We start from the raw sequence: 27,500 nt of genomic DNA on the forward strand, positions 1-27,500 counted from the left end.
TCCCTAGTGTGTGTGTGTGTGTGTGTGTGTGTGGTGGAAGAAACTGCATCCTCTCTCTCAGATCACCTGTGGCTTTATTAGAAACACTGAAATCTGGTCTGGATGGGACAGCAATAATAAATAATAGACCAAATAACCAAATAATCTAGTTTTGGCTCTTTAGATAAGCTGTTCTCCACCACACAATAGTCCAGAGTTGGTAATCTGAGTGAATTTTAACACGCATTTACCTTTGTGTTTGAGCAGCGCTCTAATCCAGAGTGGCTTACAATGAGTGAGCAGGTTGGGCTTCAGGAGACACAGGAAGTGGCTGCTGGCTGAACTGAACACCATCTGCTTACAGGATGCCCTCTCTCACCACTCGACTAAACTGGTGCTCAATTATCTCCTAGTAAGCCATTTTCTCTGAATAAGCCCTACTTTGTTGCAACTCAAACTACCGTATATACCAACTAAAATGTCCGTGGTTTCGTCACACTAAAATCAAAAATGCATTTTTGCCATTTTAGGTCATACATTTGACAATTTATGCCAAAAAATTGAAAAGAAAATCATGTCCAAAAGGTGGGGAGAGAGAGAGAGAGAGAGAGGGAGGGGGTGACATGCTGCAAAGGACCACCACGGGTCGGATTCGAACCCAGGTCAGATTCGAACCTGTGTCGGCCGCGCGAAGGACTAAGCCTTTCTGGTACGCCACGAGGACACTGTGCATTTTTAAGTTGGGTTTCTTTTTTTTTTCACATTTCTGTTTATTGAAGTTTTCAGGGCATAAATGATACAGCACATCAGTATTTAAATTTCACTGCCTGTTATAGGACTGGAAAGACAAGAAAAACAAAAAACAAAAGTAAAGATATGTGTATACGGTCGTAGGAAAACAGGTTCACTGGAAAAGAGGAGGAAAAACAAATACCTATACCATACCCTCCCTAACAGCAACAGTACACAAGTAATATTCTCACCCTGAGATACTTCCTTTTTCTTATTAACAAAAACAAAAACAAAACAAAAGTAAAACAATAATTGACATAGTCCGATCCGATCACCCATCAGAAACACAGTGCACAAGTACATGATCAAATATCCATAATCTACACAGCCCACCCACACAAGAGAAAAGAAGAGAAGACAGCACAGCAGACAGACATCATCAGGCCCAACACATCACAGAGAAACAGAAATCAGTCCTTTGGGATCTCAGGAAACTGCAAACCCTTCACCACCCTAAAAAATAGTCCCCATGTTTTCAAAAATCTAGTTGACGAGCCTCTCATCGTACTTAAGTTGGGTTTCTAGCGCTACTTTTGAACCTACAATACCCCTGTTCCAAGCCTCAGATATACCTCCCCTGTCACACACGCATATAAACATCATGAAATGAGAATAAAATAGCACGCCTCTATATGGACTGTAGTTCATATTCTGCGAGGGTGTGTATGTGTGTGCGCACGCGAGTGTGAGTGCGTGTTTGAGCGTGCACGACAACAGAGTGCGCCTGAATGTGCACGCAAACGCCGTAAAGTGAAAATATGCCTGTTTTATAGTATGCGTGTGTGTATTTCGGCGGGTGTGAGTACATACATACCCTGCGTGTGTGTGTGTGTGTGTGTGTGTGTGTGTGTGTGTGTGTGTGTGTGTGTGTGTGTGTGTGTGTGTGTGCAGCAACAACTGGGAGAGAGATGGCCCCCTTAAGACCAGTCAATGGGAGGCGGACGCGGAGACGGACGCAGCTAGCGAGACTGGCGATCAATAGTAATCATGAGGCGTTGTGGCGTTAACAGCGGATGACACATTGCTCGGGCTTCTCTACTGCGTTCCAGCGCGACACAAAGACACACTCGACACTGTAGGGTTACACCCACCAATCTGTTTGCAGACGCATCGGGAACAACATCGGGTTGTTCTGGTGTTTTTGTCTTTGTTTGACAGGACAAGAGAGAGAAGAGAGAGAGAGAGAGAGAGAGAGAGAGAGAGGGGGGGATGCAACAAAGGCCCAGGGTCAGATTCGAACCCATGCAGGATGTTACAACTTTTGAATCAAATTCAGATATCGGCCAATCAGTGTCGTCCACAGCTGCTATGTTGGAGGTTCCTTCCCAATCACAAGGCTGGTGTGGAAGAGTTTTTTTTTTTTTTTTTTGCCCCAACAGTATTGCATTGAGAACTGCCACCTTAAAGAATCTCATTATTATGGCTCTCAATGGAGAGCTTCAATGGCCCATGTCTACTTGTCTAATTGTATTTTTATTATATACTGTTACTGTTCCTTTTCTTATTGTTTGTTTGTTTCTTTCCTCTTGGTTGTGTTAACATTGTATGCTTTGTAAGGATTATTTTGAATATTAATAATAATAATAATAATGATTGGATTTATATGGCGCCTTTCCAAGGCTCAAAGCGCTTACACAGAATCATTATTCGTTCACACCATTCGTACCGGTGGTTCAGAAGCGTGGCAGCCACACATTGGCGCTCAACGGCCCCTCCGAACCACCATCATTCATGTCTACATTCATACCAATCATACCAATCATACCATTCATGTCTACATTCATACCAATCATACCAATCATACGAGGCAAGGAGGGTTAAGTGTCTTGCCCAAGGACACAACGACAGCAGCGTCATTGGCCAACCCGCTCTACCTCCTGAGCTAAAGCCGCCCCTATATTGTGGTAGAGAGCCAGAATAAGCCCATCATGTAGGGTTTACTTTCTCTACCGGCACATGGCTTTTGTTGCCTTCCTTTCTTAGTTTCTGTCCTTTTTAATTATGTGCAAATAAATAAATAAAAATAATCCTTTTTCAATAGTGCCTCCTGGTGGCTCACCTGGTAGCACGCGTACGACGGAGGCTCGGTCCTTCGCGCGGCCGACACGTGTTCGAATCCGGCCCTAGGTCCTTTGCCGCATGCCATCCCCTCTCTCTCTCCCCCACCTTTCCTGTCTGCCTACAACTGTCCTATCTAAAATAAATAATAAGTAAATAAAATGCCCCAAAAATGATCTTAACAAAATCAATAGTGGGGTGAAAAAAATATATATTTTGCTTTTTTTGTTTTGTTAGTCATGTTAATGGTCAGATTCAACGATTTTGAATATCAGCTGAAAATATGGGCTATCATAAACCTTCAATTTTAAAATATCAGTAATTGAAAAACTCTACTGCACTGTGTACACAATGTGCTTGAATGCTCAAGAAAAACAGCTTTGCATTTTCCCCCCCAAAAAATATATATCATTTCCAAAAACTAAGCACAGCAAGAAGAACTAGTTTCAAGTTTGAACGAGTGAATTTGGCGAGAGTTGATTTTACAGTCAAATGAAATTATGGCATTGCTGTGAGACAAAGGATGGACGAAAAGACCCCCCAAAAAGTACAGTACAGTACAGTACAGTACAGTACAGTACAGTACAGTACAGTACAATACAGTACAGTACATGCATCTTCTACATTCACTGTGACAGCTTCTGATGACATTTTATTCTCTTATTATTTGATTCTGTCCTGTATGGACTGTATTCCTATTCAAACATGATACTGTATGGTTAGCAGCATCAGTGGGCTGAAGGCACCGGTGGACCGGGCAGCCGGTCAGAATGGGTCTAAAAACAGCTATCTACCAAAGCTGAGCCGTCTGAGTTATAGCCACATAAAAGCACGGACTCCCCGCTGAAATATAACCCTGGACATTACAATTAAAGAAGAGAGGTGCGAGTGCGTGTGTGCGTGTGTGCATGCGTGCGCCCGCGCGTGCATGCGTGCGTGCGTGTGTGTGTGTGTGTCAGAGAGACACCACTCTTCCCTGCTCTCCCATGAGAGGGGGAATCAAGACTTCAAAAACAGCCTTTTCTGCGAGAAACACTTGGCTTCAATACAACAACAACACACTCATTTCTCCACTAGAGCTCGGCCATCAGATAATGAGCAGTGAATATCATTAAGACAGCAGGCTGCATGCAACACATAATATACTGTGTGTTGCTCCTGCATACATTGCAACATGAATCATATATGAATTTTGTATGTCAAAAAGAAGTGACAAACAAAAACGCTACGCTGTGCTGTACGGCAGTGAGTTATTTGAAAAACAAGACAATAAGCTGCGTGATACATTTAGGTAAAATTCTCAGAGATTTTCATAGAAATGTACTCCGCTCAGCTGTGCTCGTCCACTCAGGTGAGCTCCATTATTAGCCAACACGTGGAGCTCTCCATGGTGCTGAACGTGCATTGACTCATTTTGGTCACTAATTACTAGCCATTTTTGCCCATTTAATCAGCCCTAATTACCTCATTCAAAAATCCGGCCCTGTTAGGTCACCCGCAGGGGGTCCTCTTTACACTTCCTGAAAGATTCAGCGCGATCGCACGTAAAATGGCATAGCTGTGGCCGAACACAATTTCTGTTTACTCGCTCACAGACAAAGCACTTCTTGCATTCTTATTATAGATTCAGCTCCTGAAGGTAGCTCTTTCCTGGGGGAAAATAATCTGCTGCACAAAAAGTGATGTGGGTTAGATCTTCGCTTTGTCCATAAGTAAATCTAAGGAGAAAGACACACTGTTTGATTGACAAGTGATCTTTCAGCATTGAGTGTTTAACACCAAAGATGGAGACGAAATAAACAAACAAGAAACAGGAAACTCGTTCAAGTCTATTAAACAGTCATCCATTCTCTTATTGTGCTTCTAGGGAGTTAAATAATAGTGAAATCAAACTTCCTTTCTATAGGGAGCCCCTAGTAGAACCTCCTCAAGGACCCGCGTTGGCCCCCAGACCCTGGTTTGAGAACCAGCAAAGCTGAAGTATTATTTAATTAAAATTTTGGTTGAAATAACTAATTTTGACTATTGCATATCACTATCAATATTTCATTGAAGGGTTACATTAAACAAACGTGTCTGTGAGCGCCCGCTCGCCTCTTTTCATTGAGTTTTTCCCACGGCGCTGGCAGCAGGCCAGGCCGGGGTCAGAAGATGGCAAAGTCGGGATACTCACTCACTCACGGATAATTCGAGATTTAGCTCGGCTTGTCTAGCTAATGGCCTGACATCACCAGAATGATTCACAAATGCATCTGCCAGAGCAAAACATGAGCTCGCACAGATTCGTCCGATTCCCCCAGGCTAGGCTACTAGGTAGCAGTGTCCCGATTCCAGTCAGTTAGGATGCTTCCTACTATCGGTCAAAAATGACTACTACAAACTACTATCTGTGCTTGACTATTTGACAGTGATTGATGTTTGTTATTTTTAGCGAACGTTGTGTCACTTTGTTCTCTAGCAAGAGGCTTTTGAGCACCGCCATTAAATGAAGTTTGGGGCTAGTTTCACTCTCCGTCGGTTAGCAGGGTCGCAAGGTATTATGGGATATCCTACCCCACCAAGGGACTATTGCATGCTTCCTCGGAAATTTGCCCAAAATAGGTACCTAATGTATACTACCTATTTCAGACAGCCTAAAACTTAAAAAGTAAACCTACAAATGCTACCGTACCTATAGGTCGATTCCTTGCGTTTCATACACAGCCTAAGTGAAAGAGGCGGGGCTAAGGAATAGGGGGCGTACCTAGGGGTAGGTAGGCCCCAGAGCCGTATAATAGAAGAGTTCCGACATCTCCATTCACTCCAATGGACCAGTTTTTTTCCAGGAAGTAGAAAGTGGAACTCTTGAGTAAAAAAAGCAGCACTGTCGAGTTGCAACAAAATAGACAGTGTTGTACTTTGAAAGGGTTTTTCATCCCTTGAAATGAATCAAATTGTACATTATCGGCTTTATTTTAGCATACAAAAGTAGCGCGAGACCCATTCCTGGCTGTTCATTGGCTAATGAGTCTCGCATTTTGGTCCTCCGCTGACGCCACTCTCTTACTAGAGGACACTAGTAGGCCCTAGAGAGTCGGGGGTTCAAGGGGTGGGTAGGGGGAGTGGCTAGGGGTATGTGGGTGGTGGGAGGGGGCGTGGCTAGGGAAGAGGGGCCGTAGCTAGCGATAGGATGGTCATAGAGAGTCAGGATTCGTAGGGTGGGTACAAAAAACGATTTGCCGCGTTGTTGAGGCACCCTCAAAACATTGCCTAAAGTGCCATAAGGCTGAATGGCCACACCACTGTGCCGTGGGCTTCAAGTTATTTGTGCTCGTTTAAAAACAGAGGTGGTCTGAATCAAACAACCAATCAGGGTTAGCTAGAACGTAATTACCCAATCACAGCACACAAACAAGGGTCCTCCAAGTACATACTCTACTTAAGACATATCATCGACCGCATACCATGCAGGTGCAGGTGAATTATAACAGCAACCACTTTAACTTGGAGTGTTTAGTTTGACTGGAGTGGAAAAATGGCCAGAGTAACTTTGCGCTTTTGGACCACTGCGCGAGACAGCATTAATCAATCCCAGAGTAATTAAATTAATCCATGTCAAACAGTAATTCAACCCGGCTCTGCTGTCCGGCCATACAGCGCTACATAAGGCCGTGCGTTCTGCCAAAAGTTGCCTCTTTAGAGCCAGTGATTGTTGTACGGCGCTTTAAGCAAGGGAGTGAGACCTCTACAGTATGTACAGCACACCAAAGAGGAGTGAGACGGCTATGTACAGCACACCAAAGAGGAGTGAGACAGCTACGTACAGCACACCAAAGAGGAGTGAGACGGCTATGTACAGCACACCAAAGCACTCTTGGACAACTGCGGCGTTCCAGCTCAGCCAAGTATCCTCAAAGTGGCGGTTTGGCAGCTGCCCTGAGGGAAGGCAGCCAAGGCCAAGTAAGGTTCTAAACCTGACCTAACTACACAAGCAGAGGAAGCTGTTAAAGGCCTGTCCGTTGGGAGCGGCGTATTGGATGATTCTACTTAATCCTTGTCAGTGTTGGGCAAGTTACTTTCAAAATGTAATATACTACACATTACTAGTTACTTTCATTTGAAAGTAATGAGTTACTTTACAATATTACTGTCTGTGTAGAGTAACTCGTTACACTACTTTTGCATTACTTTCACCAAAAACAAATTCACCTCACGGAGAAAAATGCTCCTGCTCCTGTTTGCAGAAACTCTGCCCCCACCAGCTGCAAGACATTAAGGCTCGTTAAGGCTCTCAATGCATGGATGTGCCCAAACTTAAAAAATAACAATAAACAATAACAGCCGCCCTCGGAGCAGATTCTGCCTCTCCAGCAGAACTTCCGCAGCTCCGTTCTGTCGCGTTGTGACGTAAAACGCGTCCGAACGGAGCGCTTTGCCAGAGGAGGAAATGGGAGATCTCGGTGAGGAAAACAGAGAGAGAAGGTAAACAGCCCATGTGCTTATATTACCAAGATTATTAATGATACAAAGTGGGGTGATTACCGGTAAAGCCATCCTTTAAATATGATTCTAAATGGTAAAAAATGAAGAATATGGAGTGTCAAACCTTTTGACTGGTAGTGTATGGATGGATATATGCAAATGTTCTAGAAGAGCAACGTTGCTAAAGTATAACTGAAATAACATATTTAAGTTTTTTGGGGACCTGGCCAAGAAAAGCAGCACAAAGTTACAGACGCTACAAACAAATATGACATTAAATAATAACATTACTTTGATAGAGAAATAAATGCTGCAAAGCACATACTGTTATAGAAAAGTCAACCCGTGCAATCAAACACATGCATCCCCCCCAACCCCGTCAACGGATGGAAATCTGAAGGAGATGCCCATCATCATCGGACAGCTCTCATTGGAAATGATGTGAAATGAACAGAGAAATGACCAGAGACAGACACAACGTGTGGCCACAGCCTAGAACTACAATCTGCCTCACATACACGTATTCACATCGGGAATCTGCCCACTACCACATTCTTGTAGTGGAATTGCCTTGCTCAAAGGCAGCTCAACAGTAGCCTAGTTGGTAGAGAGCATTTCTCATTTATTTCATCGACTAACATTCTCTCATGTGTGATTCTTACCAACAACCTTCTACTGACACGCTTTGTGTGACATTTTCAACCATGAATACTGCTTCTACTAATGAAAGATAGATAATAGATAGATAGATAGATAGATAGATAGATAGATAGATAGATAGACAGACAGACAGACAGACAGACAGACAGACAGACAGACAGATAGATAGATACTGTCTGATGCCATAGAGAGGCAAAGTAACCGCCTACTTCCTGCTTCAGCACTGTACCAGAGATTTTCATCCGCCATTTATTTTCCCATACACATTTCGTAAAATGCGTATACAAATAGTTTTACTGGTTCAAACCAAACGGTACAGATATATTTAGAAATAGGAGAGATCACATAACATTTCACTGTGACCAAAACGTTTAAAAAAATGCGAGTAGAAAATATTTTTTCGATGTTGTTTTTTTAAGTTTTGGTCCAAGTGAAATGTTCTATGGTCTCTCCCGATTATAGCGTTAGCTGAACCGTTTGGTTTGACGAAGTACACCTATTTTACAAGCATTTTACGAAATGTCTATGGGAAAATAAATGGCGGATGAAAATCTCTGGTACAGTGCTGAAGCAGGAAGTGACGTTCCCCTTTGCCTCTCTATAGAGTTTGCTTGTCTGGAAAGGTTATGTGGGAAATGTAGTTCAGAAAAGAAACAGAGCACTTACCACTTTGTCCTCCTGCAGTGCCGTGAGCCATGCACGTGATGAAAGGAAAGAGGGAAGAAAGTAAGCAAGGGAGATACATGAAGGCATGGCAATAATCCTATACAGAGTTCAGAGAACACTGCCCACATTGCCAAATTTATATATAGATTAGGAATAGGAATACTGTAGGAATATTATAGGAATACTAGATCCTTATTGTCAAATACAATTTTATTACTAGAAAGGACATGACTAGGCAAGGGTAGTGTCCTCTAGTAAGAGAGTGGCGTCAGCGGAGGACCAAAATGCGAGACTCATTAGCCAATGAACAGCCAGGAATGGGTCTCGCGCTACTTTTGCATGCTAAAATAAAGCCGATAATGTACAATTTGATTCATTTCAAGGGATGAAAAACCCTTTCAAAGTACAACACTGTCTATTTTGCTGCAACTCGACAGTGCTGCTTTTTTTTACTCAAGAGTTCCACTTTCTACTTCCTGGAAAAAAAACTGGTCCATTGGAGTGAATGGAGATGTCGGAACTCTTCTATTATACGGCTCTGGGCAAGGGACGGGTGGGAGAGGGGACACGGACATCACCAGTTGACCTTTCCTAAGCCCCGCCCCTTTTCGCTCTACTGGCATATCCTCGCTCAACTTTCCCCTTTCCTGCTCACCACAGGATACGTCTGTTCAAAGGTAACATTAAAAAGGTAAGTTACATGTTACACTGGTATCACAGTCTTCACGGAGACGTTACACTGTATGTCACATCTTAAAGCAGAATTCAGGGTTTTTCACAAGCCTTCAGCTTCATTTATGCTTTAGAACTCACCCTGAAAAGGAAATTTTGAAATCGATCCACAACAAAGATATTACGCGCCGAGCATGGGCCTGGAACAGAGGAAATAGGGGCACGTGTAATGTGTGCATTTACGTCCTGGAAATAACTGATTTTCTGCAACAACAACAAAACAAAACAAAAAGGAAAGGGGGAAGTTGACCGAGGTTCTGCCGGGTACCAAGCTCGCTCACCTGTTATTGGAGCACCGAGCGAAAAGGGGCGGGACTTAGGAAAGGTCAATTTGGGAGGGGGACTCGCCCCCACACACCAACCCTGTTGTGCGTGTATAGGGCAGCTCCGGACCCCTGGGAGACCGAGGCAGAGAGGGAGACCCCCCACCTGTCCACAGCTCAGCTTAATGCCCAATTAACCTTTTACCAGCTCATACCTGGGTCTCTCTCTCCCTCACACACACACACACACACACACACACAGTCACTCATACATCATTGACATGTCGCATGCACTCACAAACCAAGGACACACACACAACAAACACACACATGTTATTGTAATGACTAACAGATGACATCACATGCGTCTCTGCACTGACTCCCTGTTGGGTTTTAGCATGAATTTGAAGATTTTTACTGAGCACTTTTACAGTAAAGGACGTTTAGGTTTGTCTCCAAGCTACAGAACAGATGTTGACCGCGTACGACCCAGTGTGCAGCCTTACATGATCCGTGGTAAAACAGCTCTGCGCCCGGCTGTCCCGTTGTTTTCCTATGGGGGGCAGCGTTGCTGCTCTACTAGGCGGCAGCACTACCCTTGGCGACGCGCGCAGCTCGATTTGGACACTTTTGCGCTGCGCCCAGAGTTCAACATATCTCAACGCTGACCTGCTTGTCGCTGACCTTTCGTGAGCGCAACTAATCAGGGGAGGAAAAGAAGATGGCCGGTGCTCGCGCTGTCGCTGCTCCGCCTCTTGTCCTGCAGATTTGTGCTCCGCTGTACCTCGCGTTGAGAAAAGTGCACAACGCTTATCATGTGAAGGGGGCTTTAGACCCCCCAGGCGGGGCCTGCTTCTGGCTGTTCCAAAGTCTAGACATAAAACTAAAGCCAAGTATTCACCTTATTCACCATGCCCACTTTTTCTCTCTTCCGCGTTACACACAATTGTATTTGTTCTTCCGGTTCAGCGCTAGTTGGCGGTCAATTTCAAAACAAAACGTCACTATAATAATGAATGAAGTTTGGCAACATTCAGAATTAAGCTACACTGCGGCCAACTTCAGTTACATGTTGATAGCGTTACTGCTGCGAGGAGCCGATGGCTGTACTCGCTCGGCATTTAACGTTAGTTACAAAAGCACATCGACAGTGTTTTCTCACTGCCAGTAGCCTACAGTAGGGTTTGACAGATAGCTAGTCCGACCGGTGTCAGCACAGCCAGCGCTCCCAGTCCTCGCTGCTCGTTAAATATTTCCAAATAGGCGTTATTCTGATAAACTGGTCATATGTTACGTTCTCACCCGAAAAATATTAAAACTGTTTTTTGTGTGTGCTTGAAAACAGCTTTTTGGCAAGTCTAAAAATGACTACGGTAGGCGTAATCTACTTCCGTGTCTAAAACCGGAAAGACGATTACAAAATGACGTCATGCAGAAGCGTCCTTGTATGGGCAAAGAATAAGGTGAATACACTGTACGAATTGAGACAGTTGTTGTTGTTGTTGTTGTTCTTTTCTTATTTCAACAAATCAGAGGGTTTTTTGAGTCATTGCAGCTCCTCTCCCTCCCTCCCTCCCTCCCTCCCTCCCTCCCTCCCTCCCTCCCTCTCTCTCCCTCCCTCCCTCTCTCTCTCTCTCTTACCGTGTTGGACCTCAGTGAGACTCGCCCCCCGCAGCGGGCACAGAACTTGGTCTGGCAGTAGGAGCACAGGTTCCCGCAGCCGTCGGCGAACTTGGTCTTGTGGCAGATGCCGCAGGTCGGAGCGTCGTCCCGGAGGCCCGCCGCCGCCGTGGCCTGCCTCACCACCGTCTCCCTGTAGCTGGACAGCTGCTGCTGGATGCCTCTGGAGGAGGAGAGCACAAAGACACTCTGTTTACTACACAGCTGATGTATCACACACAAAAACACTGTTACTACACAGCTGATGTATCACACACAAAGACACTGTTACTACACAGCTGATGTATCACACACAAAAACACTGTTACTACACAGCTGATGTATCACACACAAAAACACTGTTACTACACAGCTGATGTATCACACACAAAAACACTGTTACTACACAGCTGATGTATCACACACAAAGACACTGTTACTACACAGCTGATGTATCACACACAAAGACACTGTTACTACACAGCTGATGTATCACACACAAAGACACTGTTACTACACAGCTGATGTATCACACACAAAAACACTGTTACTACACAGCTGATGTATCACACACAAAAACACTGCTACTACACAGCTGATGATCACACACAAAAACACTGCTACTACACAGCTGATGTATCACACACAAAAACACTGTTACTACACAGCTGATGATCACACACAAAGACACTGTTACTACACAGCTGATGTATCACACACAAAGACACTGTTACTACACAGCTGATGTATCACACACAAAAACACTGTTACTACACAGCTGATGTATCACACACAAAAACACTGTTACTACACAGCTGATGTATCACACACAAAAACACTGTTACTACACAGCTGATGTATCACACACAAAGACACTGTTACTACACAGCTGATGTATCACACACAAAGACACTGTTACTACACAGCTGATGTATCACACACAAAAACACTGTTACTACACAGCTGATGTATCACACACAAAGACACTGTTACTACACAGCTGATGTATCACACACAAAAACACTGTTACTACACAGCTGATGTATCACACACAAAGACACTGTTACTACACAGCTGATGTATCACACACAAAAACACTGTTACTACACAGCTGATGTATCACACACAAAGACACTGTTACTACACAGCTGATGTATCACACACAAAGACACTGTTACTACACAGCTGATGTATCACACACAAAAACACTGTTACTACACAGCTGATGTATCACACACAAAAACACTGTTACTACACAGCTGATGTATCACACACAAAGACACTGTTACTACACGGTAGGGCTGTGAATCTTCACTGGCCTCACGATTCGATTACGATTCATCTGTCAACGATTCGATTCGATTCGATTAAACGATGCATCGCGATGCATCTTAAATCGATGCATCACTTTTTCCGCAATACATGATTTATTTTTTCTCACTTTCTTTTTTCTCACTGTGTGGCTACTTTTAAAATAAAAGTGCATTTGGAATTGCATTGTATTATGATCCATAATTAAAATAAACAACTGCATGTACTTACATTCCATTTTATTTGATAAAAAAAACATTTTTTTTTTCTTTTCTTTTTTTTAAATAATCGATTTTTGATATTTGTTAATCGATGCAGAATCGTGCACGTCCGCATCGCGATGCATCTTATAATTGATTATTTTTGACACCCCTACTACACGGCTGATGATCACACACAAAAACACTGGTGAAGTGAATGAAATGATGAAACTTGAATGGCCTTTGTGTGGGGGAATTGAGCAAATAGCAGGATGCAGCAAAGGAAAGAGATTATACGTACCGGCCACTTTACCACGTACACCTATCTATTATATCAGCTGGTCATCTGTTGCTATAGCTCAGTTATCATAAAGGCCAACCCATACACTATATCAATATCTGGAGCCACGTCATCATCCATTAGGTTTGTAGACTCATTGTTTTGAAGCCTCCAGTTTGGCATTTTGACTGTCGCCATCTTGGTCATTTGGAGCCCGAAGCAGCTAGTGCGAGACCAGCGGTTTCCCACAGAGCCGCGTACTATAGAGACAGTCCGCATGTCTGGGAACGCCCACAAATTTTAAAGGGCTGGCGCGCGAGTGGGGTAAAACCACCGATATATCTCATGGGCTGACTCACCAAAAGACGGTGCTGCGGCTCTAAACTACATGTTTGGGGGTTCTAGAGCAGAACACAAGACGTCTGCTCAGATGTGCCTTCACTGCGGTGGTTAAATCCCCGATCGTGTCTGCCTGGGCTGGGCTATCAGCTAAATTCTAACTTTGCTGAATGGATAGAACGGGGGAATTTACCCCACCCTGACCCCGCCCCCAGGCTAACCCAGCGTCTATTGTGGGCGTTCCTAGAGCCTGTATGGGCGTTCCCAGACATGCGGACTGTCTCTATAGGTCCTGTGATCAGCGAACTGCACGGCCACTGGACAGGTGACCTGGCAATCATGCCCGAAAGCATGCAGTAGCCTGCTTTATCATCTATTTGACTCTAAATGGGACCATAATGTACAAAAAGAACACCATGCTTTGTTGAAGAAGGTTCATTTTCCTAATGACTTCCTTACAATCTGACAAAAAAATAATTAGCTCGCCTTTATTTTTTTTTCCTCCAAGTGAAATGTTTTATGGTCACTCACGATTCAGTAGGTCACGAGTTGGCTTGGTTCCAGCCTTAAAACTCGTTATATAAGGATCTTTCGAAATGTCTATGGAGAAAATGAATGGGAAACTCACTTCCGGGGCAAGAGATGTCACGTGACTGACTGTTCAGCTCTATAGCATTTGAAGCAAAATCCCAACGCTATGATGTGAGTGATGTTTGTATCCTTCTTTTTCAGGGAACCAGCGCGTTGAGCAAAGATTACGGGGCGTTCAGGGGCGGCTCGGAAAGAAGGGCACTTCTCTACAGAGGGCCAAAACGGCAGGGGCTCAAGCCCCCTTTGAGGTCTACGTGTGCGCGTGACTGACAATAAGCGACGGGAAGGAGGCAGGGCATGAAAGGGAGGAGAAGTGGAGAGAAATGGAGAGAAAGGTTGAATTATTTTGGAATTGAGCGCCGTCGATATCAGTCGTTTTCTCTGTGCTCCATCGGTGGGGTTTTGTGCCATCGACTGTTGCTGTTTCTGCTGTTGTTTCATGTTGCTTCGCCGACATAAGAAACTCTCCGGATCGATCGGAGAGAGAGAGAGAGAGTGGGCGAGAGAGTATTGGTTTTAACTAAAGTGTTACGGCATGTTGATTAATTGGATTTCACACTGTGGAGAATGAGGAGAGCGCAAATAGAGAGCGGGGAGGGGAGGGGCCAAAGGAGGAGAGAGAGAGGATGATGCACTGAGAGTCTGAGATTGGATTTGGTTACAGATTTGAACCCTCATTGAACCGGGTAGGTCACTTCAGATCAGATTTAGAGGGGAATATTATAGGGACAAATAATTTGGCAGTCATATAGAATAACATAAGGTGGATCAAAATGCAGGTATGCTGAAGTGCATTTGGCAATAAATAAGAGGTTTTCTGTGTGAAACCGATGCAAAAAAACAATGCATGGTGGATAAGTTAAAAAAAGGTGAAGGAGAGGAGAGGAGAGGAGAGGAGGAGAGAGGAGAGGAGGAGAGAGGAGGAGAGGAGGAGAGAGGAGAGGAGAGGAGAGGAGAGGAGAGGAGAGGAGAGGAGAGGAGAGGAGAGGAGAGGAGAGGAGAGGAGAGGAGAGGAGAGGAGAGGAGAGGAGAGGAGGAGGACTGAAAAGATGGGAAATGGGAAATGTCATGAAAATGTATGAATATAGCCACAGCATATTCCCAGCATACAGTAGATCCAACAGAATATGCAATAAATAATAAAAACCCATGAATTAAGTCAAATCTCAAGTGCATGGCTAACATAAAACTATAAACTACTGAATAAGAATCATTTTCCCACTACGTTCATCTGCCGGCTGGAGTTACTACTTTGGTAATAAGGTTTTACATGCAAAACATAGGGTAAAAGCTCATCAAATCTGTTGCTTTGTTACAGTTTAAACTCCTCAACAGTACAGTATATGGAGCAGTTAGACCTACAACAAACCTATGACATGTTAATACTTCAATAAATTAACACTGACAGAATGAGGACTTGTCCTGTTTCTACTGTTTTCCTGATTATTTCCTGTATGTTACTGCTAATACTTCTATACTTTTACTGAAGTAAAATGTCAAATGCATGATGTATTTTTCCATTATGATGCTGCTTTTAATGAAGTAAAAGATGTGAGGACTTTTCCCACCACTGCTACTGAATCATATACCTTATTAATATCAAAAGCACCGCTTATACACATTGTTGTTGTTTTTTAACACAGGTAGGTATCATGTGGTAATCGCCATTGACACATTCACATGGCCTCCCAACACGTTACAGCTGCTCCCCTGCAGCGGGCGCTTCAGACAGTGCATTGAATAAGTCAGACAGAAGCTTGTATTTCTCCATGCATACAATCAACAATCATTCAGTCCGCTCCAAAAATGCATTTGACACAGAAACAACACGGGACGTCCCGTTTCCCCCCGTCGCGCCTGCTGCAGCACAGCACTTACAGACAGGGAGTTGCCGACGCAGCCTCCTCCCCCGTCAGCCCGGCCATTAAAAAAACTACAAGTCCCAGCAGCAGCGGTGGACGGAGAGAAGGAAGGATCGAGAGCTCCGTGTCCGATCCTTCAGCGTTGTTTCTCTGGGTGTTAAAGAACAAACTGCACCCCCCCACCCCACATCACCACCACCACCACCAAACAAACCCTGAAGAAGAAAATCCTTTCGGAGTATAGAGTGGAAACCTTCCCCGGGAGAATCTCGCCTTGGAGGAGTGAACACCTGGCCGCACGCACAAGCGCACGCATACACACACACACACACACACACACACACACACACACACACACACACACAACACACACATACACACACACACACACACACATACACACACACACACACACACACACACACACACACGCACACTCTCTCTCCTCTTGTAGTTTCTGCACACAGAGATTATGTAAATGTACACAAACAAACACAACAACAACAACAACAACAGTGAGGCATGAATGCACACACATAGAACAGTACACTTGCCTACACACACACACACGCTCTCTCTCTCTCTCTCTCTCTCTCTCTTCTTGTAGTTTCTGCACACACAAAATGTAAATGCACACAAATACTACAACAACAACAACAACAACAACAAGAGTGAAGCATGGATGCACACACACACACACACACACACACACACGTTCACTCACACTTCCTGGAAGCCAAAGGTCACGGAGGGGTCACCTGCTGCTGCAGCACAGCAGGATTTACTTCCTGATCCATGGCTCTGACTGTGTCCCAGCCCTGGCTCCGCTCACACACTGATAGTGATAAATGGGGCCGGTTTGATTGATTATTTATTGCAGAACTGATCAATACTACACTGGTCCTCTATGGGAAGACCTTCACCTGAGCTCTTGAGTTTTATGTATTTATATATTTTTTTTATTTCCCCCCCGAATCGAATGATCAGATCCCACATTGTGGTTCTTACCTACCCTGGGTTTCAGTGCAGAGTTTTGGTCCCATTCTCATTAGGGATGGGAATTGCATGCATTTTCCTTAACTGTTAGTTGCGGACCTTAACGATCAATTAACCGGTTAATCATTAGCGTTGTAAAAAAAAAACATGAATGTTGTCCCTCAAATCCCCCCCCCCCCCACGAGCATGTCTCGTCTTTTTCACTTACTTCAACTCCCACTCTTCGTTGATTTGGTGGCATGTTACAGTGATGTAACTCTCTGTGGTTAAAGCCGTCCAACAATCAGTTGTTATAGCCACCTTGTCGACTGAACGTAGCTGCTCCTTAAGCCCGTCTTTATGTTTTGTGTACCGCTTCTCAATACGGGTAGTTATTGTGCCTCTCGACGGGACCCTATAGCCTGGTTCAATCAAGCCAAGTAGCTCGCAAAATCCCTTTCCCTCGACCACGCTTAATGGCAGCATGTCCTTTTCCACCATAAAGCAAATCCTCTGTGTTATTTTCTCTGCTCGGACATCACTTGGCAATTAGAGATACGATAGTTTGCTGGGAGGACGATGTTCCATCTTCGCCTGGCAAATCTTTCTTTCTTTCTTTCTACCTCCCACCCTGCTCCACCTTTTCAAATCTCTTTCATGTATGTCGCGTCTATTTTTTTATCTTCACTGAAGCTAGTGAAGCACAGCTGTTTACTGAGCTAACTGACGCTAGTGAAGCACAGCTGTTTACTGAGCTAACTGAAGCTAGTGAAGCACAGCTGTTTACTGAGCTAACTGAAGCTAGTGAAGCACAGCTGTTTACTGAGCTAACTGAAGCTAGTGAAGCACAGCTGTTTACTGAGCTAACTGAAGCTAGTGAAGCACAGCTGTTTACTGAGCTAACGGAAGCTAGTGAAGCACAGCTGTTTACTGAGCTAACTGAAGCTTGTGAAGCACAGCTGTTTACTGAGCTAACTGAAGCTAGTGAAGCACAGTTGTTTACTGAGCTAGCTGAAGCTAGTGAAGCACAGCTGTTTACTGAGCTAGCTGAAGCTAGTGAAGCACAGCTGTTTACTGAGCTAACTGAAGCTAGTGAAGCACAGCTGTTTACTGAGCTAACTGAAGCTAGTGAAGCACAGCTGTTTACTGAGCTAACTGAAGCTCGTGAAGCACAGCTGTTTACTGAGCTAACTGAAGCTCGTGAAGCACAGCTGTTTACTGAGCTAACTGAAGCTAGTGAAGCACAGCTGTTTACTGAGCTAGCTGAAGCTAGTGAAGCACAGCTGTTTACTGAGCTATGTTTTTTTTTTAATCCCTCAGGAAGAATGAAACATGAATCTGTGTCAACAGGTCTTCTCATTTACGATGAAGGCTTGAGCGGAGCACGGAGAGAGAGAGAGAGAGAGAGAGAGAGCACGGAGAGAGAGAGAGAGCACGGAGAGAGTCAGATGAGAAACGAATGCGGGGCAGAAAAGAAAGTGAAAACAAGAAAAAGAGAGGATTAGCGAAAAGGAGAGAAAAAAGGATAGAAGTATAGAAGGATAGTGGGCAACTATGATTATGGGCACCTACCAGTGAGACAGTGTGGTGAAATTTAGAAGTTGTTGTAATACCTCTCCATAGACCTAGAGGGCGCTATCTGCAGTAAGCTGCTCTCTATCATACGACTTCCTGTGATAGGTTATAAAGGGATGTGAGTGATATAAAGGATTTCCGGTCACCAGAGGGGAGGGGTGGCTGAACCAGGGCCCTGAGACGTTGTTTATTGTAAATAAATCATTTTATACTTTTTAAATATAGTTTATTGGTCTTTATTATGTTAGAAATAGTATTTTTACCACAACAGTGAACAGTCACAAATTTATTCAGTTGTTTCCACGCAAAAATATACTGATCTGATCTTATATTATTAAAGCAACTTTAATAGAATAGCCTACACCAGATTCTCCATAGCCTAAGTGATCAAAACATAAACACCAAAATCATCCAGGTGTACCGTAGGCCTACCGGTAGATCACTGGCTCCAGTGCTCCATGCTAACACTTTAGCATGCCGAAGAGAAAAACAAACCATGCCAGCAGCCTACAAATATTTCGAAAACTATATTTATTGAAACGTGGTGATATCTGTAACGTTACATAGTCCCAGAGCCAGCACTCGTTCTGCCCTGTAAAAAACATGAAACTTCACTTTAGAATTCAAACTGTGGCAGAGGATTTTTGCATTTAATCTGTTAAACCAACATTTCTTCTCCAAAAGGAATTAAAAAATAATCAAAATGCTACAGAGACATTAGCTAATCACCACAGAGCTGCACAGCTCAGTTGATCAGATCATTTCTCCTGTATGATGTCATTACGTTGGCCAGCTGACAGTGTTAATAGTGTTAGTAGTGTTAGTAGTAGTGTTAGTACTCGGAGTCTGGCTGATAGCAGCTGAGATGGCCAGCTGGACCCACGGTTCCTCAGATCTCCGACAGATTTCAGCTTTTTCAGATCAGGCGTTATATTTTGATAAACTGACCTCATAGTGGAAATTTGGTTACTTTCATCGACTACATTTTTTTTTTACCTAATAAAGTGCCATATTTACAGAGCTAGAGCCAAAATTAAAACAGTTGGTTGAATACGAATATTCATGGGTTGTGGAGTCGCGTTTACTTCCATTTGCGTTTTCATTTTTTTTTATTATCAAAGAAAAAACGGGAAACAACTCGTTTTTCGTTTCCTCTTTTCAAAACGAAAAACGGATGGCCGCAAAATACACAGACCCTATCCCCCAAAACCAGTCTCTTATCTGATGGCGAAAACCAGCACTTAGGGTCCTGAGGACCTGGAATTTGGAGCCACTGCCGTAATAGGAAGTGAAGGTGGTGGGCAATTTTGCTGCAATACAGAGAAGTAAGAAAGTCAAATATTCCTTCTACTGTAGGAAGAAGGGAACAGCCCCTTCAAGTCAGAATTCCAAGTAGGAAAGAACCCCTAAAGAACGTGTCAAAGTAGGACGCACACGGTGTGTCTTTCAGATAAACAGAAGATACTGTAAACAGCAGGATATATATCAAGTAGGACTAGTATATCAACAAATCCTAGTCGAACACAACGCTCCATCAAATTGTGTCTCTCCAGTGAAAGAAACAAATCATTTTAGCACATCAAATAACAGCGTCGGGGAATGTTTGGGGATGGGAAATGACAGATCATTACAAGCACAAGAGAGGGGGATGAAGCAAAGGGAAGAGAGAGACAGAGAGAGAGAGGAAGACAATGATGGCGGAGGAGATCAGAGAGGGATATATGGGACGGGAGAGAGAGACAGAGAGCGAACTCATTATGTAAGGAAACGGCGAAAAACATCCATATTCACATGTGCTGTAACAAGACGCAAGGTTAAACCAAAGTGAGAAGAAAAAACTCACTTTCCTCCGCGCACACGCACACACACACACACACGCGCACACTACACACACGCACACACACACACACACACACTCTCCAGCGCTCCTCTGCTCAAACACACTCTCTCCTCTTTAATCAAGCCATTCAGTGCCTTTCCTGTCGAAACACACCAAAATAAACCTTTTGTGAAATGCTAATAAGGGTGTATGTGTATGTGTGTGTGTGTGTGTGTGTGTGTGTGTGTGTGTGTGTGTGTGTGTGTGTGTGTGTGTGTGTGTGTGTGTGTGCGTGCTTCCACGTGTGTGTGTTTATGCATATCTACAGTATATGTGTTTAAAACAAATGGCCCGCCGATTCACAGCAGGCAACATCATTAGCATAAAGTGTCTCGTAATTAAGCCATGCAGCGCTAACGAGCTGTGCACCCTGACTTCACACACACAGAGAAACCTACGCTTTGTCCAGAACAATGTGAATTCAATTGGATTCCATGCAAGAGGGACACACAGCGAAAAGTAAGAGGTTGTTTAGTATTGAGTCGTCAAATCTTATTTCTCCTCAAGGAGGTGTCAAATCTGCCAATGAGGTGAGATCAGTTTCGCTTATTTCCAGGATTGTATCGCGTCAACTTGTCAAGATTTCCGTGATACTACTATAGTGCAGTGATCTGTCATTCTTCTGCCTTGTGACAAGAAAAATACATTCTTAAGACTGAAAATGAGATGAAATGACTTGTTAAGAAGAGGGACTTTTTTTTGCAGTGCAGAGAGAAACCTGCAGACAAACTTGAGCCTTCTCAGTGAAAATGTCAATTAATTGCAAGAAAAAGCACTGCAGCAATATCCAGTTTCAGAAGCCATTTACTTCAGCATGGAGTCTGAAAATCATATTTTTTATTCTAACAAAAAAAATAAAAAAAATTGAGGTTTGAAATTTAATTGAAATTTAAGTGCTGCACGAGTTGGTGAAAAAGTAATATTGTGATTATTGTGGACAATATTGGGATATAATAAATAAATTGTATGAGTCTACACTTGCTTGGTTATCAAGGTGATGATTTTGAAATGTATATTTCTCAACTCAAAGATACAAACTCAATTAGCATGAAGATACAAAAATGAAACAAATTGTACAGTACTGTTTTAAAAAATATATACCGTAAATTCCGGACTATAAGACGCACCGGTCTATAAGCCGCACCTTCAAAGGTGACTATTTTTTTCTTCTATAAGCCGCACCGGTCTATAAGCCGCGGGTGTTTTGATGTTTAATTACCATATGTAAGGCTTCGTGCACAGAGGGGATTGTCGGGAAAGAGATGGCTGTTTGGGGAAGCTCCCATTTATTAACATTTCAACAAAACAAAAGTCAGGTCACTAATCCCCAGACAAAATCACACATTGTGGTATTTTTTGTTTTTTTTACAGTGCACACAGTGTCCGCGGTGTGGTGAAAAGAGGGCAAGAGAGGAAATTAAAACAGAAGTGGATTTATAGTTAGAAAGAGTGCTAAAGAAGAGAGAATTCCGTTTTTTATTTTTTTATTTTAGTTACTCACAGTACTATTGACCAGTCCAACTCAAAAGATATTCGGCAGTTTCACTTTGAGCTCTTGTTCCGCCGCTGTCCATCAATGGTTATGACGAGTCTCGCTGGGTACAGTACGCCAAAGCGATATCCATTGACTCGATGATGCTGTTGTATGTTGCGCGTTTCTGTTGCACCAACGCGGAGAGGTCCTGCCGGACGAAAAAGCGCGTACCCTCCCAGGTGAGGGGCTTCTTCCCCGCAGCCTGGAGGATGAGTTGACGGTCGGGCCAGCGGAGTAGGCAGATGAAGATGGCCCTCGGTGGCAGGCCGGGGTCTGGACGTGGCCGAGGCGCCCGGTGTGCCCTGTCCACCTCTGGTGGTTTCTCGCCTTCCTTCAGGTCCAGGATGTAACACAGGATTTTGCCACGAAAGCGTCCATGTCACCAATCTCAGCTCCCTCTTTTACATTGATCAGGCGAATGTTATTTCTTTTACTCCTGCTGATTAAGTCATCAACCTGCGTGTGCAGGGTTTCGATTTTGCATTTTATCCATTTTCGGACTCACTGTGTTGTTTTTGTCCTCCAGTGCGCGGATGCGCTTTTCCGCATTATAAACTCTGTTCACGGTTGCCTTAGTTTCTTTAGTGAGTGAGTGGATGGACTTCTGCACGTTTTCAAACTTGTTTTCAAGCTGCTCAAAACCTCTGAGCGATGTCGGACTTAATCGATAGTGTTTCACGGAGTAAAAGTTTAGCCCAAGCGGTGTATCTCCAGCCTCCAGCAGGTGAGTCATTTCCTCATTCATGGCGTGATTGCTTCGTCTTTTTCTTTCTGCTTACCTGTGTTGTGTTATGTTATGTTATGTTATGTTGTTAAAAGAGGGCAAGAGAGGAAATTAAAACAGAAGTGGATTTATAGTTAGAAAGAGTGCTAAAAAAGAGAGATTTTTTTTTTTTTTGGAAGGGGGCAAAAAAGGCCAAAAAACGGGAAAAAAGCCGCGGCTTATAGTCCGGAATTTACGGTAATTGTTTTATTGCAGACTTTTGCAATTATATAATTGCGATTATATAATTGCACTGACTCCACAAATGTATCTCTGCAACTGTAACTCACAGAGACTCACAGATGGCGGTGTTGGATTCGGGGTGAAGAAATACATAAAGTTCTATCTATTAGGGCTGTGGCGATTCACTTATCTCCCGATTCGATACTATCACGATTCTTGGGTGCCGATTCGATTTATATTGCGATTCTTAAGTATTGCGATTCTACGATTATTGCGATTCGATATTACGATTTATTGAGATTTTTGTTTATTTTTTTCTTTTCTTTTTTCAGTTTGTTTGCTTTTTTACACTAGATTAGAACATGGGAAAAGTTGAATCATACACTAGAGACTGTATATTATATATCATGAGTAGGGCTGGGCGATATAGTTAAAAACAGGGGCGGACTGGGATCATAATTCAGGCCGGGCATTAGATACCAAGCAGGCCAGGCCGATATGGGCCAACGCGCGTGAAATTTGGGCCGTTTGAAGCCAGATTTGGGCCGTTTGAAGTCCAATTTTACAATGAGATGCACCCACTTTAACCCTGAAGTGTAATTATTACTTCAGACTAACTAATAAAGTAATAAAACCACTAGTAAACCAGTAGGCGGCGCCTGGCCTGCTGTTCAGTGAGTGGCCTGACTGCAAGCACCCAAAAAAATTTTTTTTTTTTTTTTTTTTTTTTTTTTTTGCGATTATCGATTCTGGAATAAAAGATCGATCCAAAAAATCGTGACATTAAAAATCGCGATACTTAGGTGAATCGATTTTTTCCCCCACCCCTACTATCTATGCATCGCGATCTGACCTTCCGTTTCCCAGAAAATGTCAGCTTTTCTCTGATAGGATAGTTTGAGGTTAGCACCAATTTTTATCCAATCAGAGAAAAGGTGACATTTTCTGGGAAACGGAAGGTTGGATTGCGATGCCAGTAAAGGACTATATGTATTTTTTCACCCCGAATCCAATGCTGCCAGCCATGAGTCTCTACCACTTACGGTTGCAGAGATATGTCCACCCTGCATGCAGGACTACAGGAAAGAGATAGAGGGCAGCGGGGGGTTGGGGGTTTCAAGTCACTGACCAAACACGCTATTTCAGTGATTGCTGTAGGAATATAGAGCCATTTAACACCTTAAGTGCCATAGCCGAAATAATTCGTCTTACATAATCCAGCGCTTGAGTGCCAGAGCCGAAATAACTCGTCTTACATGTTTTTTTGACGGTGGGACATCAATCAACCCCTTTTACATCTTCCAGATAACTATTTGGAGCAAGAGCATGCGTGTAATCTATTTTACCGACCACTAAGTGGCGACAGAGACCGAGAGAAGTCACAACCACGGGACCCAAAAGCCACTAAAGCAGCCGCCTCCCGCGGAAAACCCCGGACACACACACACAGAACGGACAGAGATCCCTTCCCCCCAGAGCCGCGCAGCAACGCAGCAACGCGCGAACACACACACACACACACACACACACACACACACACACACACACACACACACACACACACACACACACACACACACACACACACACCGCGGGAGAAAGCCATTCAAGGAAATGGCGACGCGATTTTACAGTAATCCGTTTCAGACTCGTCTTGCCCGACAGGCAGACAGGCAGGCAGGCACGCAGACAGACAGGCAGGCAGCACAACGCGCTTCTGACACGCCCGCTGAAGCCAGGAGGAAGGAGGAGAAGAGCACGGAGGGAGGAGTTTGAATGAGAGGGGTGTTTCCTGTTGTTATGGAGGAAATTACTGTTCAAAACTATTGTTTAGAATGTCTGACGGTCTTACTGATGCCAAAAATGAATGGTTAAAGTGACTGTTTCACAAAAAGCCATTTATCTCTGAATAAATTTCCAGACGCTGAAACCATGCTGTACTCAACGGCTAATATCTACATAACTACTAACTCTGCAAACTAACTCTTTTAGACAGAGAAAGCACACATTCTATTAGTTATTTTTAGATGATTGGTGTTCATGAATTCTTAACAGAAAAGAATCCTCGGCTCTTCTAAAATGAGCCAGAATCGTCAAAAACACCCCTGGCACAACTTACCTACAGGAATGAAAACATGGCTGGCATTCAATGTGTTAACACTTATTTTAAACACAAAAACCGCTGAATGTACCTTTAAAAATAAAATAGTAAGCCACAGTGTTGTAGCGGAGTCTGAGTCCTGGACTCATTTTCAGGACTAGTGACTCGACTTGGACTTGAGACACTGATGCCTCGGACTTGGACTCGAGCATCCATGCATTCGGACTCTTAACTTGTTAATTGAGAAAGACTTGTGTTTTTGTCATTTCTTTTGTAATAGACACTCATCATTTGCCATAAGATACATGTATTGATAGCTAAATGAATACCGTGACATTATTCAAATTCGTGCAAAGGGCAGTCACGTGTGTTCCACCTAAATACGGATTTACATTCGGTAACTCAGGACTCAGAATCGGACTCCGGTAACGGTGACTCGACTCAGACTCTTCTTTGGTGACTCGGACTTGAGAATGGACTTGGACTTGAGATATAGTGACTTGAATACAACACTGCTGCATCTCTGAACATGGTTACAAACTGAGGAAGATTGAATAGAATGCAGAGCTGGACAGTCTCCCTAAACGGTGTTCTTTTAAGGGTACAGAAAACAGCTATTTTTCTGAGTAAATAGCTTACAAGGGAAGAGAGGTAGGAAGGGGGGGGGTGGAAAGGGTGGAATGGTTGGAGAAAGGACGATGAATGGAGGGAGAGAAGTGAAGGAATACAGGAGGAGAGGTGGAGGGAGGAGCCACGGGCTAACCTTATAGTGCCGTGACAGATGCTACGACGCACCGTAACTCAAAGCTGGACAACGCAATGAACGCATAGACCATTACTGTGCAAGGACAAACAGAGAGGACACACACACACGCACACACACGCACACACACACACACACACACACACACACACACACACACACACACAATTCAACCACATCTCTGACTTACAGGGGATCTCCTACTTTGTACTTGAGCACTGGTGTCCCCTAATGGCAGCGCGATGTAACTGTTTGAATATTGAGGACTTCATTACCCAGAAATCATGTAACATGAGGTAAGCTCAACGTCTTCTTAGTGTGGGAGAGGTGTGGAGGTGGAGAGGAGGTTCAGGCATCATCCAGCATTCTCTGGACGGAGTGTTCGCCAGACACTTTTGAACTTCACTCTAAAGCAATATTGCACATAGTTTTAACATGAAAATAGCCTGAAAAGTGACATTTTAACATGTCTGTGAACATATTCAACAACAGATCTTGCTTTTAAGATAATAAAGCATCCTGGGCATGCCATCATTCTGCATTTCTATCCTTGCTTTACACTCAAATTAAGTTGTGTTTAAATGATGTTGTCTTCTATCAATCAAAATGCTATTTGGCACAATTATTTTCTAAAAGGTTGGACCCACACAGTTAGAAATCACAGTAGTGGGATCTGTTGCTTGAGCTGTTACATGTCAGTTTCCAGGCTATTTTCATGGCCTCATTAAATGAATAGGAAGTAAAAATCTGAACGTTACAAATTCCTCCAGCTGCATCTGATCTTTGTGAGTAGGCTAGTTTATATTGTGGCTTTCATGGTGGTCAAGAGCCAAATAACACCCATGTTAAAACAAATACTAATATTATTGCTTTTAAAGCTCACTAAGGCCATGTTCACATTACAGGCAAATCTGATTTGCTGATAAAGTCATTAATCATCATTGTCTTGATTGGTTTCCCAAATCTGATTTGGGAGTGTGTCCGCACTGCCACAAATCTGATTCTCAAGTCGGATCTGTGTGTCCAGACCTAAACAGCCTATCTGCATGGGTTGCTTTGGTAACAACGTGGGCGTCAGTAAATACGTACGTTGGTGACGTGGTTTTCCTGCGCAGAAGCATTTGATGACGAGTTGCGAGTGACGTTCAAATCAGATTTGGTGGATCTGCGCGTCCGCACTGAAGTCACATCAGTCGAAAGCAGATTGGAAACTACCTCCATATGTGGTTTGAGACAAGTGACACAAATCAGACTTGGAGCGTCCGGTCCAGACTCATAAAACCAATCTGGATAAAGTTAATTTTAATAGGTCACTAAAGTTCACAAATCAGATTTGGCCTCCTAGTCTGAACATGGCCTAACACTCACCAAATGTTCATTTAATTAATGTATTCTCTTGCTAATTACCTCCTAGTTATTTCTGCAGGCAGGCTTAAGCTTGTTTTATCCAAACATGGACGCTTTCAAGCCACAGCCCTGAACACTGAGCTGTGTTTTCACCACATTTCTTGACCCATGTGGTAGGCTAAACTTTGATTTGCAACTGTTCCTTTTTAGTCATTTCACCAAGTAAATGTGTTGTGTTGAGAGCATGTTTGAGAGAGATTAAAAGCAGCACAGAGTAGGCTATCAGGGCTGAGAACTGAAACGGCTATTCAGTAAAAACAAGTTTGGTGATTCATTCATGTGCTGATATACGGTCGTTTGAGAGTGAAAGCGCACTCAGTATTGCACATAATAGCGTTTCATTGCGACTTTTCACGGGCTGTTCTCACTATTACCATTGTACAATGTTTGTTGATCACTTGGCTGATCACTTCTGAGTATAAAAGCATCTGCCCCAGCGCGAGGTCCGCACGGTGACTCGCGGAGCT

The 27,500-nt window shown here is 43.6% G+C and overlaps 1 protein-coding gene across 1 annotated transcript in view; it reads right to left on the reverse strand.

Annotated features, from left to right (window-relative positions):
• Window positions 1-27,500, reverse strand: part of bcl11aa (BCL11 transcription factor A a) — a gene marked incomplete at its 5' end in the record, with an annotated part of 85,726 nt that overhangs the window by 52,097 nt on the left and 6,129 nt on the right. The window contains one exon of the mRNA XM_083650608.1: window positions 11,253-11,454. Coding sequence (XP_083506734.1) covers window positions 11,253-11,454 — 202 coding nt within the window. The remainder of the gene's footprint in view (window positions 1-11,252; window positions 11,455-27,500) is intronic.

Source organism: Poromitra crassiceps, assembly GCF_964638095.1.
Source record: "Poromitra crassiceps genome assembly, chromosome: 14".
Classification (NCBI taxonomy): domain Eukaryota; kingdom Metazoa; phylum Chordata; class Actinopteri; order Beryciformes; family Melamphaidae; genus Poromitra; species Poromitra crassiceps.